This window comes from Poecile atricapillus, chromosome 3, assembly GCF_030490865.1.
Source record: "Poecile atricapillus isolate bPoeAtr1 chromosome 3, bPoeAtr1.hap1, whole genome shotgun sequence".
NCBI classification, from domain to species: Eukaryota; Metazoa; Chordata; class Aves; order Passeriformes; family Paridae; genus Poecile; species Poecile atricapillus.
In genome coordinates, this window is record NC_081251.1 from 22,022,056 (window position 1) to 22,038,360 (window position 16,305).

General features: G+C 33.5%; 1 protein-coding gene across 1 annotated transcript in view; it reads right to left on the minus strand.

Annotated features, from left to right (window-relative positions):
* Positions 1–16,305, minus strand: part of CSMD1 (CUB and Sushi multiple domains 1) — a 1,087,660-nt gene that overhangs the window by 15,582 nt on the left and 1,055,773 nt on the right. The window contains exons 57-64 of the mRNA XM_058836707.1: positions 14,592–14,774; positions 11,854–12,030; positions 10,706–10,885; positions 9,214–9,387; positions 8,119–8,292; positions 5,647–5,720; positions 2,522–2,633; positions 1,300–1,479 (exon numbers count right to left, since the gene is read on the minus strand). Coding sequence (XP_058692690.1) covers positions 1,300–1,479; positions 2,522–2,633; positions 5,647–5,720; positions 8,119–8,292; positions 9,214–9,387; positions 10,706–10,885; positions 11,854–12,030; positions 14,592–14,774 — 1,254 coding nt within the window. The remainder of the gene's footprint in view (positions 1–1,299; positions 1,480–2,521; positions 2,634–5,646; positions 5,721–8,118; positions 8,293–9,213; positions 9,388–10,705; positions 10,886–11,853; positions 12,031–14,591; positions 14,775–16,305) is intronic.

A 16,305-nucleotide genomic window follows, 5' to 3' on the forward strand; every position in this document is an offset into this window, starting at 1 on the left:
ATAGGAAAAAATATGTTAAAAAAGACTGATACATTTATGACACAAACCAGCAACAGCCAGATAGCTTGATTTATATAACAGGATCCGATATCATGGGAAAGGGTCAGAACTTGTGAATTAAAAAGGTGTAATTTGCTGCATTCCTGGTACACTCAGGAAAGTTATGTCCATTGATACCGATCAAGTTCTGGACTCATCATTTGGCACATCAGAAAGGATAGTGTCCCATTGGAAGGTTTGGTCTTGCATATTGGGGCTTTTTTTCTCTTTAGGAGCTCACTAATTAGAATGATCAAGTGTTAAGAAAGCACAAAAAGTGTAGGACACTCAATGAGAATTATACCTAAAGACCGTAACCCAGTCTTACAGAAATATTTACTGCATTTTATCTTCAATAAATAAAACATCAAAGAAACCCAAACAAAAGATCATTTATCTCAAATTATTAACTATACTGTATCAATGAAAAATCATCCTTTAGAGACACAGAATAAAGATAAATTCTGACATATAGATCATATGACAATGCTGCATCAAAGAAGTCTGCCCTTACCATAAAGAAAAAAAAAAATTGCTCAAACATCAAAACTATTCAGCACACTTTGATATATTAAAATTAAAAATCATACCAGAAAAAAACTTTCCCATCTATTTTCCTCTATTCATATTCTAAATATAATTTTATTTTTCTGAATTGAGAACTAACAGCCATGTTGATTTGACTGTGAAGAGCAAATTCAGACCTTATAATGATATACTTAGATTTACTCTAGAAAACTATGTGAAAGTTACAGTGATATAAAAGTGGATTATATTGCAGAGATATTTTTTTCTTATTTTATTGTTCATTTTTATTTTGTAAGATATCCTTAGACTGAAAGCATACCTGCATGAATCTAAAAGCTAGGATATTAAATAACTTTTCTTGTTCTTATAGAAAATCATACATTAAGCACTGAACACATTGAAATACTATTTAAAACTGTGACATAAAGATAAATGCAGTTAGAAGTAGTACTTTATATTGTTTAGGTTTTGTTTGCTGTTGTTAAGGGTAAACATATGTATGTGTGTGTGTGCACTTGCACATGTATATCCTCTTTTCTTCCTGCATGTATTCTAGATGTTATGTTCACTTTGATTTCTTCACCGTTTCTTTCATAAAATAAAAGCTATTGTTCCATGAGTGTCATTAAATAGTAAGTGGAAAAAATTAATACTACTAGATAAAACAAAAATGTCAGGGAAAATTAATTCAAACCCAGTAGGATCCAACAAACCACTTCAGTAATGACTTACTTTTACAAATAGGTGATTTTCCTGTCCATTTCATATCTGGTTTACACGTCCGATGCTCTGATCCACCAGCAAGAAAAAATCCTGGCTGACAGGTATACACCAAAGTATACCCTAAAGTAGGAAGATCTATTGCTTTCACATCTACATGTGCCGGTGTTTCTGGCTGCCTGCAAGCATGAGCTGCAAAGGGGTTTTTACAGTTAGAAGACGTAGGGGTAAGACTTAGAGTATCCAATTTGAAATAAATGCATGACAACTCTGGATAGCTTTTAGCACTGTCAAGTAGCTATGTTATTTGTAAAAGCAACACTCAGAGTGTATAGTTATATTATTGTGGGATGGAAATGATACTATCTCGTATTTTTAAAGAATAAACCGAAATGAAATCACACTAGGGATCAGAAAACAGTTAAAATGAGGAGAAATACATGCCATTGTACATGGTGCAATGATTGGTCCTGTGAATTATTGTACTGTCACAGCTTCAAGCATCACTTCCACTCTGTGTACTGAAAATTAGAGTGGCTACTGGGATAAATAAATGACTTTCAATTGAAATAAAGGTTCCACAAGAATGTTTTGTCATAGAACATTGACTATAACAGATTTGGTTACTCTGTATGCTTCTTTCTCTATGCCACATGGTGTTCATTTAGAACAACCCAAATATAATTTAAAACAGGATAAGAATTTAAGGTCATTGTAAGGAATTACTTTTAGCTTAGTGTATTATAATACAATAGTTATTTAATGTCCTCCAACTCACACAGAGCTATAAGTAATTTGCATAACCATGCATAACCCAGAATAAATGGGTTTTGTTGAGTTCTAGTTGATGACTCACAAAATACTTGGCAAGAAAATAGTTCCATGCATATTTCAGGTCACTTTCTATTCTTTATTAATCAACTACACACGCAAAAGAAATTCTAGCTTAATTCTAGCTAATGCAGTAGGTTAACTAGAAGAGATTTTTTTGATTAAAACTGATAGAATTATTGTGAACTTCATTTAAAAAAAATCTGAAAAATCTTCAGATTAATACTTCAAATGCATCTTTGGTCCTTGAATAGAAAACAACAAATAAACATAAAAAAATCTGTTTTAAATAAAGCTTCCCATCCTTGTAGCAAATAGTTTGTCATTAATTTCCACATGTATCACATTGTAACTCTTAAAATTCCTCACTGTTCTAAGTTGTTAGAATAGAAACCAGACTTACGAATGCATTCAGATTGTATGCCACTCCAAGTTAGGTTAGCAAGACAGGAACGAGTGGTAGATCCCTGAATATGGTAACCTTTTCTGCATCTGAAATAGACTGTGCTCCCAACCTAAGGATCAAAGCAGAATGTTAGACAGAAGGAGTGTCCATCATGTGTGTAGTCAGATATCAGGACAGTAATAAGTTAATACAGTTTTTTTCAAAAATAAAAATTACTGCCTTTTACAGTTTCTAGAGTTACACTTTTTTTTTTTTTTTTTTAATGTGATGAAATGGTTGAGTAATTGATTTTATTTTGATCTTTTTTTAAATCAGTATGCGGAAAAATATTGAGAAGGCTGTTTGCATAGTAAAGAATTATATTCATACATTTCTGCTGATTAGTTCTGCAGTGTGAGAGAAGCAAACTAAATGCCTAAGATGCCTTTTTTTCCTGTACATCACTGCATATATTTTGATAGAATTTGATCATAAAGTCACTTTCAAAGGTTTTTCATTGTGATTTGACTAAATATGGGGTTTTTTACAGTGAAAAGAAAAAAATCTATGAAGAACTGTTTTATCTATAAATGCATTCACTAGAGAAAATTCCAGGTGAAAACTTCTTACACTGCATTTATTAAGTTTTATTTGAGATGTTCAGCTAGCAGAGTGAAATCATGGAAAGCCTTCCTATGGTCAAATATGATATGACATTCCTCAAAAAAAAGGTAAAATAACCTAGAAAATGTTCTTTTGATTTCAACTGGGAATAGAAATGCATGAAAACTACATAAAAAATTGCAGGTGAGAAAGAATTTTTTTAAGAGATGAGAGAGAGTTTGTGTGGACAGTTCTAGTACAATAAAGTAATTGATGGTACTGACAAAACTAACCAGACTGTAACTCCAGGCCAAGTCATTTAATGATACAGGGCTAATCAGTAAAGCATTACTTTTGTTTTGGATAAAAAATCTTGACAAAAATAAATAAGTACATAAATAAATAAATAAATTACACAAAAATTGACTATTGGAAATTGTATTACTTTAATAAAGTAACATATCACACAGACAAGTTACAAATGAGTAGTGATCAATGTGTATAAGTAAGAGCTTGCAGTTGTAGAAAGGCAGATAGCTCTGCACTGCAAAAGTCATAGAATGACTTCAATGGAAATTAAAAATTTGTATAGATAGCAGGTAGTTACTTTTGAAGATAACTCTCAATTACATAAAACGTGCTTATCATGACAGATGTTTAGCAAATGCACATTTTTCCCAGATGTAGGTTGGGAAAATCACTGGTGTTTTTAAAGGTCATATTACTTATATGGCTTTGTCGACTTACGTCTTTCTAACTATTTTTAAACACATTATTCTCTGTATCCTCCCAAGGACACACAGCATGTCTTTAGTAGGGAGTCTAACAATGCGTGGCTAGTCTTGAGTCTAAGTCATCTTACTTGTGCCAGTTCTGGTATCTGTCAGTAATAATGAAATGCAAATCTTTTCTCAGTGCTCCAAAAGACCAAGCAAAAAGTAACACAAGTTCAAGGTAGTTAGAGTCATACTTCTTTTTCATCTTACTGGTAAATTCAAAATGAAAGCAGCACACTCTGTATAATACTTGGGTGAAAAACACTGGGGGCATTCATAAGTCACAGCGTAGTGAAGCACAAAAGGCAAAGAATCAATGGGGCAAGACAGGATGCTTGTAGATGGAAAAATCCTACAAAGATCTGCTGGCTGTCATCACACCGTTCTATAATGAGCAAAGACTGCTGAAAAGGGTTTTATACAAGCTTGGCTATGTCATACAAACAGGAAGTCCATGATTAATGTAGGAAAGAACCCCCAAAACAATCTACTTCCATAGCCATTAGAGAGAAGTCTCCATATTGTGGTACAAGAAAGCATTCTGAGAGTGAACACATACTGGAGACAGATTTCATGCACAAGAGGAAGACTTACTATGGCCTCTAGAGGTGAGTGGGAAGAGAAGATCAGTGTACACAAACATGAACAAGAGACAGTAGAACAATGAATTGGCCAGTACAATTCTATTATTAAAGACAATTTGTGAGGCAGATAAAAGGGGGAGGAAAAATAAAACACCCCCTGACAAAATTAGGTGCAAAGATTAGAGTTGTTTTTGAAGAGAAAATGGGACAAGTACAGGATCAAGATGAGACATCAGGAAGGCAACTGCACCTATTTCTAGAAGCAGAACCACTTTGAGTAAGGCCACAAGATGTGGCTCAGGGAGAAGTGTTTCAGTATCTGTGAGCTAGGCAGGAGCAGAAGGTGAAGAAAAGAGCTGACAGCCATAGTAATAAAAGACAGAAAAATTTCAGGAGAGAGAGGCTACCAATAACCAGAGAAACTTATGGAAAGGACTATTTGGAAAACAGTTCTACTAATTTGGTCGCAATGGGCTACGAAATAAGCAGCAAGCCCAAACAGAACTTATTTTAAGTTTCAGTCACACATATTTATACCTGAAAAATCCATCCACACAAAGTTTATCGATCTATATAATGACTGTGGATTGTTCATTGCATCTACAGTTATTTCCTCAGTCACTTCTCCACCTCTCACTCGTTAAACAACCTGTGAGGAATTTGGAAATTATAGTACGGATGTTCATCACAGAGAACCTGGACACAACGCAGAATAATTTTATCTTCTCTGACTGAATAAAATATAACACCAATTTCTAATTTAGTAAAGCCACTTGCTGACTTTTTTGTCAAGGACTACATGGCCTTTGGATCACACAGGTCTTTGGTTGTTAGGCATTTACTGACTATTCATCAATGTATGAAAGAATTATTACCATGATGTAAGGTAATTATGTCATATCATATTAAGTAATCAATTTATAAATAGCTCTCCCTACTGAAGTCTCCTAAAGCATTGAACACATGATATATTACAGAGTTAGAAGTCCTTTCTTTAAGCTGAATATTTTTTAAAAAGCTTGGAATGGAGAATGAGTTTTTATTAAAAAGAGGGTGGAAATTTCTCAAGGTTTGCATCAGACATTTAAGATTACAGATAATGCTTTTTATTAAATTTCTTACATAATTATTAAATACATTTTCATTTTAGAAAGCTAATAAATAATAATTTAAAAATTACCTCATAACCTCTGGAACTATTTTGTATTCCAAAATGTGGAGTACCAGGGTCTGTACATGTATTGTGAGCTGGATCTAATACAAAATTTGAAACACAACACATATATTATGGTATGGAAAAATACTCTAAAATTGTTTGCAAAGATTAAATCATTTAATCAATGTCTAGTGATGACAAGAATTCAATTTTTAATTGAATGTGTGTTTTTCTATATATTACACAAGTATTTCCAACTAAATTACCAAGTATATCATAGTAATTTGCTTCAGTAAATTGTCATTATTTAAAAATATTTTTGCAGGTGTTTCTGATAGTTCAGACTTTACAGTTAGGACTGCATTAATTTTTAGTAATCTTATCCTTTTAAATCTCTGAGAATCCATAGTATATTTCATTATTGGATTATATACAGAAATCTTTAGAAATATTTTCTTCATTTCAAATGAACAGCTTAATAATAAGTATTTCTAAAAAAAACCAAAACCCAAAATAATAAAAAACTCAACCAAAACTCTTGAAATCCAAAAAATTGCACAAACTAAAAAACCCAAATCCATAATCAGCCTGCTTTCTGATAACAAGTAAATACTTTTTTTTTTTTTTTTAATAGGTTTTTTTTCCATGCCACAAAGAAAACAATTTTCTAATGGAGCACTACATCAGTTGTTGCTGGAGATTAAAATTCCCTCCATGAAAGAGGCACATGCCAACAGAGTAAAACTAATTGTTCTGTTTCATGAAAGTAATTTAAAGCAGCCTGAAACTATTTTTTCATTCTGTAATGCCCACATTCTGGTGGTGGCTTTGGAGTTCCCCAGTCATATCCACCAGTTAGACTGCACAGAACTTCATCCAGTGGATTTTTCTGTAGTGATTCTCCCTTGGCAACCGAGTCTGCTGTGTGCTGACACTGAATTATGAAAAACACATCTTGTGACTATACTTCATCTGTAACCATTTTTAGTTTTCTGTAGAACAAAAATTAAACTTATCATTTACAATAATGTGATAAATCATTTCTCTTTTGGCAAACTCCCATTTTCAATATTGACCATCAGTAGAGCATAAAAATTCAACTGATATTTACCAAAGACTTCAAAAGTTAGGGGAATGTTGACCTAAACTGTAAAAATAAAATGCAAACATGGTCCTGATGTTGAGATGCTTGAACAGCTCAGGAACTTTTTAAAAATTATCAACATCTGGAATTCTATTTCTTATAATAGACACATGAAGCTGAATTGAATTTTTAAGCTGGGTCTCATCTGAAGAACCCAAAGCAAGACTTCTCAAAGTATTCCTAGGAAATCATTGCTACCTAGAAACTTCCAGGTAGAAGCTTCCAGGAAGAAAAGCTTCCAGGACATGGTATTTTAAGGTCTAGTTCTAGATATTTCTCACTGCTCTTAACCTTCAAATTACTTAGAAATTTTATCTGTAAATATGTTAGATGATCTAATATTTTCCTTTTACAATAACATAAAAAGTATGATGTAAAAGAAAAACTTCTAAAAGAAAATCTTTGATGCACTACTTTTCATGTGCTTCCATATTATAATATATAAAATATAAAAAAATGTCATTATTACATTTTTAAAGTTGATTCTTTGCACCAGACCTGAAAATCAGCTTTTTTAAGCCTTCTTGCCTCAGTAGCAAAATATAGGTGTAAAATGATTGCCCGGTTTGCAAAAACTATGGAGAGAAGTTTTGAATTCATAAAAAAGAATTTTGTTGACTGTTATGTCTTCATTTAAAAATACAAGCTGCTTTCAATAATTATGATTACAACCTTTTCCCAGAGTGCCCAGCTCTTTCACACAGCCAATATCTCAGCCACAACAAAATATATAAATGGCCTACAGTCTACATCTGAATATGTTTCTTTAGAGATATCAAAGAGAATTTTTTTATTATCAAACTAAAAAAAATTTCCCTAGCAAGTTAACCCAAGTGGGATCAAATTCTGATGTCAGTGGGAGTTAAAGATGTCAATCTGATTGATGTAATGTGCTAAAAGCCTACTGACTGTTGAACAACAGTCAATGAGACTGAGAGTATTTGGGTGTTCATCAGAAAATCAGAGATGTACAAGCCACGTTCACAAAGTTGAAAACACTTTGATTTAGGATCAATTCTGAAAAATGCCTTTAACTCTCCAGTGACAAAATCTGGTCTTTAATCTGCCACAGTCTTCGGCATATCCAAGAGATTCTAAAAATAAATGGAAGAAATTTATGCACTTGCACATATTGACATACTGCATTTCCAGCAGAAAAGCAACCATGTAAATTTACAAATGACTTCATGCATGATTGAGTTTTTATACTCAAAATATAACCTTATTTAACTAGTTCTTTTTATATTACACAGACTTTTTCTGTACTTGGATAGCTAATTGTTAGATTTATGATAGTGTAATAGTTTACCAAGAATATTCTCAGTAGAAAATGCACTAGTGGTAGTTATTACCAATGCATGTTGGCTGAATTCCACTCCAGGTACCATCTGCTTGACAGAATCTTCTTGAAGAGCCTATCAGAATGAAAGGAGGTCTGCATTGAAAGCTAACTTCAGATCTGTAGGTGAAACTTTTTCCATTGAGTCGTCCTTCTGCTGGAGTACCAGGATCACCACAAAACACAGCTGATACATAAAAATTAGTAGAAAAAAAAGATTTTAAAATCTGCACATTCTTTAACCAAAGTATTCTACATTGTTTTATGTGCAAGGCTGGATATGGGTAAAAATGCTATGTTCATTCATCTATGTAGGACTGTAGATCTACTAAATTCTTGACAGCAAGTTATTTTAAATTGTCACTGTTATAGCTATTGTAAGCATAAAACTTAACCTGGAAAAACAGACCTTTTAATTGAGACACTTAAATACTGATTAGATTTGGATGACAAAATAATCGTGAAGTGGACAGTGCTACATTGCAATGCTTGAAAGTAAAACCATTTTTCACATCTGACACCTTCAGATGAGCAGACTGGAAATTTTTGCCCTAATTAGATAAAAGGAAAAAATATTTATCAGGGTCCAAAGATTTCAAGCACTCAAAGAGTTGAACTGACAGATTTGGAAAATGCTGAAAAAAAATGCAAGCAAGATATGAGGGTATGTACTCGCCTCCAGAAAGAAAAAAATTGCTTAGAAAGGCTATGAGGTATGAGATTAAGGGTTAGCATCCTTTTCACCTGTTAATGGAAATGGAGTAAGGGAAGAAAAGTGTAAGGGAATATTTCAGTCGTGTTCATCACAAGTCAAGTTCAGAACATCCAATAGGATTACCACTAAGGCAAATGGTGATGGGTCCCATTAGATAACAAGAGATGGGGGTGACGTTTAGGGAAAGGAAGAAGACTGTGACCTTTAATGGGCACAGCCACTGAAATTTCATAATAAGGTAAGCTTTTTGGTACAAGGAAGGAGAATCCTGCAGTAATTCATATATTACCTGATATAGCTGAGTCCTTTATAAATTTGATTCTGTGACTGCAGCCCAAGACAACTGATTGTATCTTTGGTGAAGCCCAACACAACTGTACCCTGAAAACTTACGTAAACATTGTGGGATGTCTCCCCGCCAAACTCCTCGCCCTTCGCAGGAGAGAATGGCTGTGTTAGACAGCTGATAGCCTTCTGCACAGCTGTAACTCACACTAGCACCCCATCGAAAATCAGATCCTTCCACTTTCCCATACAGTACTGTTGGAGGGGGGCCACAAGTAATAGCTGTGTCAGAAAAGAAAAATTATAATTTCAAGAATTAATAGGGTTTAGGAATATGTAATATAGTATGTGCTCATACATTTGAATCTAAAAAAAAAGGTATTTCAGGCTATTGTTCCAAAAAAGCATACCTGTATTGACAAAAAAAGCAGCCTATAATAGACAGAAAACTAATTCAAATACAAAAACTAAAGGCTCTGGATTTAGGAAGTCCCTGAGTGCTGGGTTGCTAGTAGCCCAAAGAGTACATAGCTATGTAGTTTTATATTTTTCCTTACATCTTCATTACTGATTACTTTTGACAACAGGCTACTAAGTCAGGTAAAGGTTTTCAATAAACATTATTTCTTTCCATAAAGGTTTTTATGATTTTAAATTTCTAAATATTTTCATTTTCTTTTAAACTAATTTTGCAGCACTATTTAATATGACTGTTCATTCACCTGCTCATTTTCTAAGGCTTTCCACACACAATGGTAATTAACTTTATTGGTAATTAGGGGCTAAGAAATTATTCTGATGTTTTCCACCTTCTTATAAGAGTTCCCAAAATGATGAAATCTGCAATGACCAAATTTACATTTCCATATAATTTCTTTTAACACAGACAACAACCATAAAATCAAGCAGTAATTTTTATGACAGAAAATGCAGTCAGTTGAATAGATATGCCAAAATTTAATTAGCAGGCTAGACATAGATATCACACTAAAGTGGTGCTAGGTGAGTTGGAAGTATATGGCTTTTATAAGCAGAAGATGCCCTAGGCTATTAAATTTACTCCCTGAGCTGCTGAAGTTGTGTTACCAATTTTCATCAGGCTGCCTTATTTGTCTTTCAGCCTCATCTCCACTATGACCTTCCTGCTAGCACTTGTAATTAGCTATTTGTGAGGCATATTTTTGGTTGTTTATGATGACTACACTACTGCATCAAGGGAATCTTTTACAGAAAGCTTGGTTTGCAGAATCCTGTTACAGAATTGTGTCCATCTAATCCAAGAGAAAAGAGCCAAAAAAGGAAAATGGGTAGTTCATTCATATTTTTGTCAGCTGAGCACTCTGACAATCTTCATTGCAGAGTGATTTGGTTCTACTCTAGTCAATAATGTCACTATTTTGACTGCTATTCTACCACAGCTTAGGTGCAAAATAAATATAAATTCTACTGAAATGCTTATCTAAATGTTATAGTCAAATTTGGAACACTAATTGTTCCAGAGGATATTTTGAAATTTTTTTTAATAACTAAGGACACCGGTTAATGAATATCACATATGTGTCAAAACAGTACTTGCAAACTGTTAAATTCAAAAGCTCACCTTTGCAAATTGGTTTACTCTGGTTCCAAGTGCTGTCTTTCACACAACGCATGGTAGATGAACTTGCAGGTTCCATCAGATATCCTGGATTGCACTGATAGCTGACTGTCTTATTAAAGGTAAAATCATTTCCAAACTGAATGCCATTTGCTAATGCACCTGGATCTCCACAATTAATCACTAGTGAGGAAAAGAAGAAAGCAATTTTTTAAAATGAACATATAACCATGCATACTTAATGTTCTTTCTTTTAGTGTACAATACAAGAAAAATTTTGTGTTTGTCAAGAAAAGTTATCTCTGTGAGGCATTTCGACAGCATGGACCAAATATCTTTTTCCTTTAACACAGTTAAATCCCTCATCTGGCATGCTCTACAGCTACCACAGACTGTTGGTGGTAGTTTTGACAGGACACTTTCTACCTTCATACTGAGATCTTTGTCACATCAAGCCTGAGGTTGATGGTGCAATGCAATTCCAGCAGAGTAATGAAATGCCTCTTTTTTCCCCCCTTTTTTATATTTTTCTTTTCTTTTTTGAGTATGTGTGTGTATAAAAGCACTGACATACTGTGAGTCTAGCCTTGTCAGTGAGGCCACTAGACCTACTTGCTTTGTAGCACTCCTATGGTCCCTGCTACCCTTCCCTGCTGGAATATCCCAGTCTTGCTGCTCCCTGATTCTTGGTCCTTAGCAGAATGGTGATTGATCAATTCTGACTCATTTGGCTTACAATAAAAACTGGCATAATTATGTATCGGATTATACAAAATTTGATTTTGAGCTAACAGAACTTCCTCCTCTAAGCATAAACCACAAGGGGGGAAAAAAAGGAAAAAATGCTAAAGGAATCTAAAGCAACAGGTAAATATAACATTATTCTAAGAAATATTAGTATGATCAAACTGACATTTCTGATGTAAACAAATACAATAAAGTTACCTATGTAGCCATCTTAAGAAGTGTGTTCTGTAAGCATCTAGCATGTATTACAAGGGCATGTACCTTAGATATATAAAAATATTAATTTATTACAAGACAGGTGAATGTGGAAAACTGTGTTATTTTATCTATCAAAACAATAATTTTCAGTAGGAAGGATAGATGGCTTACTACGTTAAAGCTTTAGGAGAAAATTTCTTTCTGACCTGTGCAGTCTGGAGCAGTGCCAGTCCATGTCCCATTAGCAGTACAATGTCTCGTAGTTAGCCCTGAAGTTTTGTAACCTTCCCAGCAGGCATAAATGACTGAGCTGGAGAATAATATTCCATCAGTGTATATTATCATACCATTGGCTGGTGTGCCAGGGTTCCCACAAGATACAGCTGCAAAGAAGAGATTTAAAAAAAAAAAAAATCCATCATAGGTGACTAACTGGGATGAAAAAACAGGAAAAGAAAAACTAGGTTAATGGTTCATCTTTTAAAACACCCATTGTGGATGCTAGCTTTAGAGCAGGCTGTAGGCCCATGGCCTGACAGGCCTGCCTGAGAAGCTAGCCTGGGAAATTCATAGGAGGATTCAAAACAATCCTCAAAGACACAAAACAGCCTGCAGGTGCTGTTTTTCTGATTCCTGTGTTTTCCTTACAGGAGAAGGTCAGGGGGTGGTAAACCCCACTGACCAATGATGGTAATGTAGTACTTTACTAACCAATAAGAGTTTCCTTTCTGTACTCTTCACGAACTAGTCTATATAACATGACTGTAACAATAAACTAGAGATTCTCTTCTGTTCTGACTCCCTTGAGAGTCTGTGTCGTTCTTCCCGCCGTTCCCAATTAGAACGACAACCCATAGCCAGTTTTACTGAGAAAATGGGTAATAGATATATTCTTGAATTAACATTTTATTTCTCTTTATTATTACTTGCATTTGTTTGTTTTTTTTTCCTTTGTTTTTAATTACTGATTCAGATAGTTTGCCCTTTTTGTTCTACTTCACCCAATCCAGTCACTGGAGCAAATAAAACTCATTCAGGACTTTGTGACAGACTTGTACCTCTGTTTTGCCTTTTTGTACATTTTTCTATACTCTTCCTGTCTTCTGGTATCTCATTTTTCAATTGAAAAAACACATAAATAGTAAATTGAGAACTTCTTGTTAATTTATTATTTGAATCAATAAAAGAACAGATGTTCTTTATCGGTCTCCATATTTTCTGGCCATCTATATCAGTCCATTAAGCAATAATTTTGGTTCAGCTTCATATGTCTGAGATTTGACAATGGCTTACCTTGATTGCTTTGATTGCATGGCAGGTTTTTTTGGAAGGTGAGGGGTTTGTTTCCCCAGCGGACCAACCAATCATTAGAAGAATTTGGGGTTTTGTTTTGAATTTTCCTAAGAACTTTTCTAGCAACTCCACTATTTTCAGACTCCCAGCTGGAGTACTGCATCCACCTCTGGCATCCCCAGCAGAGGAAAAACTTGGACCTGCTGCATGTGCACCTGCTGGATGGCCCCCAACATAATAGTTACAATCTAATAATTAAGATATAGCAGTGCCAGGTTTTATGATTAAAACAAGCATAATTTGCCAATTAAAAGTTTGTCTACCATTTACATTAGGAATAATATTTGAATGCCTTTTTAAAATCAATTTTGAATCACTTTTTAAGTTTAGAGTTTCAAATAGTGAAGAGAAAAATTCAAGAGGTTGAAACTTACAAGAATGAATAGGTATTTCTCTCCTAATCTCATCCTTATTTAGATGAAATAGGAAACAATTGAAGTACTATAGAAAAATGCAAAAAAAAAGGGCTTTTTACATGTTTTTATTTTTTTTTATGAAAAGAGAAGGTTGAAGAAAACACTATGATGAAAGGGGAAAAAACAGCATTTAAAACGCTGATAATTGCTACTGACTTCTGCTGTCCTACTATACTTAATGTCTTCATGTAAGGGAAGTAGAAAGGATACTGCAAAACTTCAGTTTTCTGCTGAAAATACTGATTCAAATACTGATTCTGTTCCCACTGCTATTTTTATACAATTATGATGATATCTGCACTGACAGATTAGTCTGTGCTGAAGAATACTGCAAAAGAACAATTGTTCTCAGAATAAAACATGTAGGTAAAAAAAATTGTTACAAATACTTTGTTCTGTCTTCCATTTTATCATTTAGTTTAATATTATTTAGAGGTAACAGACACTAGACAATACATCAACTGAAGAATTAGAAAAAGAAATTTTTCAAACATTCTCAGAAAATAAGAAGTAATTAAAAAACTGAATTTAACGTCTTCTATTACAGCTTTCCAATCTTAACTGCACAGAAAATGTAAGAATTCTTAATTTTTTAAATCTTTTTTTAAAATGTTATTTTTCAGAAATATTTTCTGTTGCATTTCTTCTGAAAGAGGCAGCACAAAACTATCTCATTAAAAACAGTCTAACTTCTGTTGAGAAATATGCATTTATTTATTAATTTATACTTAATTTATATATTAATTTATGCAAATTAATCTTATCATTTATTCAGCTCTTGCTATGCATAGGTATTACATAGAAAGAGAAGATGAAAATATTTTATTGTTGCAAAACAGATGACAGATTTTTTTATCATTCCATTTTCCTATCTTCAATCAAAAGCATTTGCTTAATCTTACATTTAACTCAGGTATGTATTATTTATTTTCAGGCTAATAATTTTTTAAATAAAATTATTTTCTCACAATTTTTTTATAAATATATACTCCAAAAATTTAGCAGTTTAGGTTTAAGTTTTCAAGCAAAACATGAACTGCTTGTAAACTTTTTATATCACCTTTCTGCAGAATGTTACAAAACCATATTTCTGCCTAACAAAATTTTTCAATCAAAGAATAAAAGTCATAAGGAAGTGTGTCAATAGTTTCAAAATGCCAATGTACCAATCCTACCTTCACACACAGGCTGTATACCTGACCAGGAACCATTAAGCAAGCATGTTCGCTCTGCAGACCCTCGCAGCTGATAACCCATTTCACATGAGAAACGTAGCAGACTTTTTGTTTTGAATTCATCCCCTAATCTAGACCCGTGAGCTGGTACTCCTGGATCATCACAAAAACCAGGATTATTTCCTGAAAAACAAAACAGAGCACAAATATTGGCTTTGGGACATGTGCAAATGTAGTGGCAATGAAGCTACTCTCTTGCAAATAATGCCACTGCATTGTTTCTATAACAATCCCTTTTTTCCAGTATTATGGTGTGAAACTAAAGTCAAAGATGAAAATACGTATCTTTTTATCCTACTTCTTTCCTCAGACCAATACAGACATAAACCCAGAATTCAATAAAAATAAAAGCTAAAATATAATTAAGAACACAGGAAGCACCCCTGTTACTTTTTGTCAGTTCAACAAATCTGTTGCTTTTTGACAGAAATTATATTTTCTACACACTGTGTTTTATAGTTTAACTTATAGTAGTATCTTCTAATAACAATAATTAAAGAGTGAGGAAACCATATTCAAATTTTTAGGAAATGTATTTGAAATACATATATCTACAGAAAATACTCTTTCCCATTATGTCTGTCAAGAATGAAAATGTCTCATAATTATCCTTATCCTCTAAATTTCTATGCAAATACTGATTACAAAGTTAGAAGAGAAAGAACACGTCGCAAGAAAGAGCTCTCAAAGATGTCCTCATAAATCTGATGAACCAGTCAAGTGCTTTGTCACATGAAGAGGCTGTTACAGGAGATACTATATAACATGGTTAAGGAAGCATGGGTTCAGTATCAACAATTTATTATAAATTTTGGTATAAAATTGTATATCTCCAAAATCCTTGTGTCTACATTGCAGTTAACAGGGATATTATCCTTTGTTCTCCACTTTTGAACTATATGTCTAAACTCAAATTCTATTGAAACTATAGATTTTGATTTTGGGCTTTGCTTTTATTTTTGGGGTTTTTTTTTCAAAGTATGTGTAAATACTTTAATAGTTTGTAGTCTGTATACTCTAAAATGGGTTTTTCTTCATAGGCATCTCTCTCATATAAAGGATAAAATCCTAAACAAAGAAAAAACGATTTTTGAGAAAACTCAAATAGTTCATTTAAAAATTAAAAATTTCATATGTCAGAAAGCACGATTACATGTGCATCATAAGGTTTTAATTATAGCAAGCATGAGTGGATACAATCGTGATTTCACATAAAAAGAGGGCCAAGACAATTCTTGAATTCAAGACTGACTTGTGGGCTTTGATTGTGTTCACTTTGTTTAGTATTAGGTTCTTCTAGAATAGGTTGCTCTTGTCACCCTGCCCTACATCATTTGGACCTAGATTTCCTGGTGTAAATACATGCTTGTAAACAGTGTGAATGTCCTAAGTCAGCTGGTATATTCTGTCTCTCTATGTGCAGTAAAATTCACTCTCCAAAACACAGTGCCTGCCTCCATGACTGTGGAGAACAATCTCCAGCACACACAAACTTGTAAAGTATTTGTGCATTGTTTGATGGACTAACAGGTGTGATGGGTAAAAATTAATCTGAGGACAATTCAAAGAGTATAAAGGTCTCAGGGATCAAGTCATCCATAAGTTCTACCCTGGCACTGCTAAGGCAGAAGTCCAGATGAGGCCTCTGAATGCT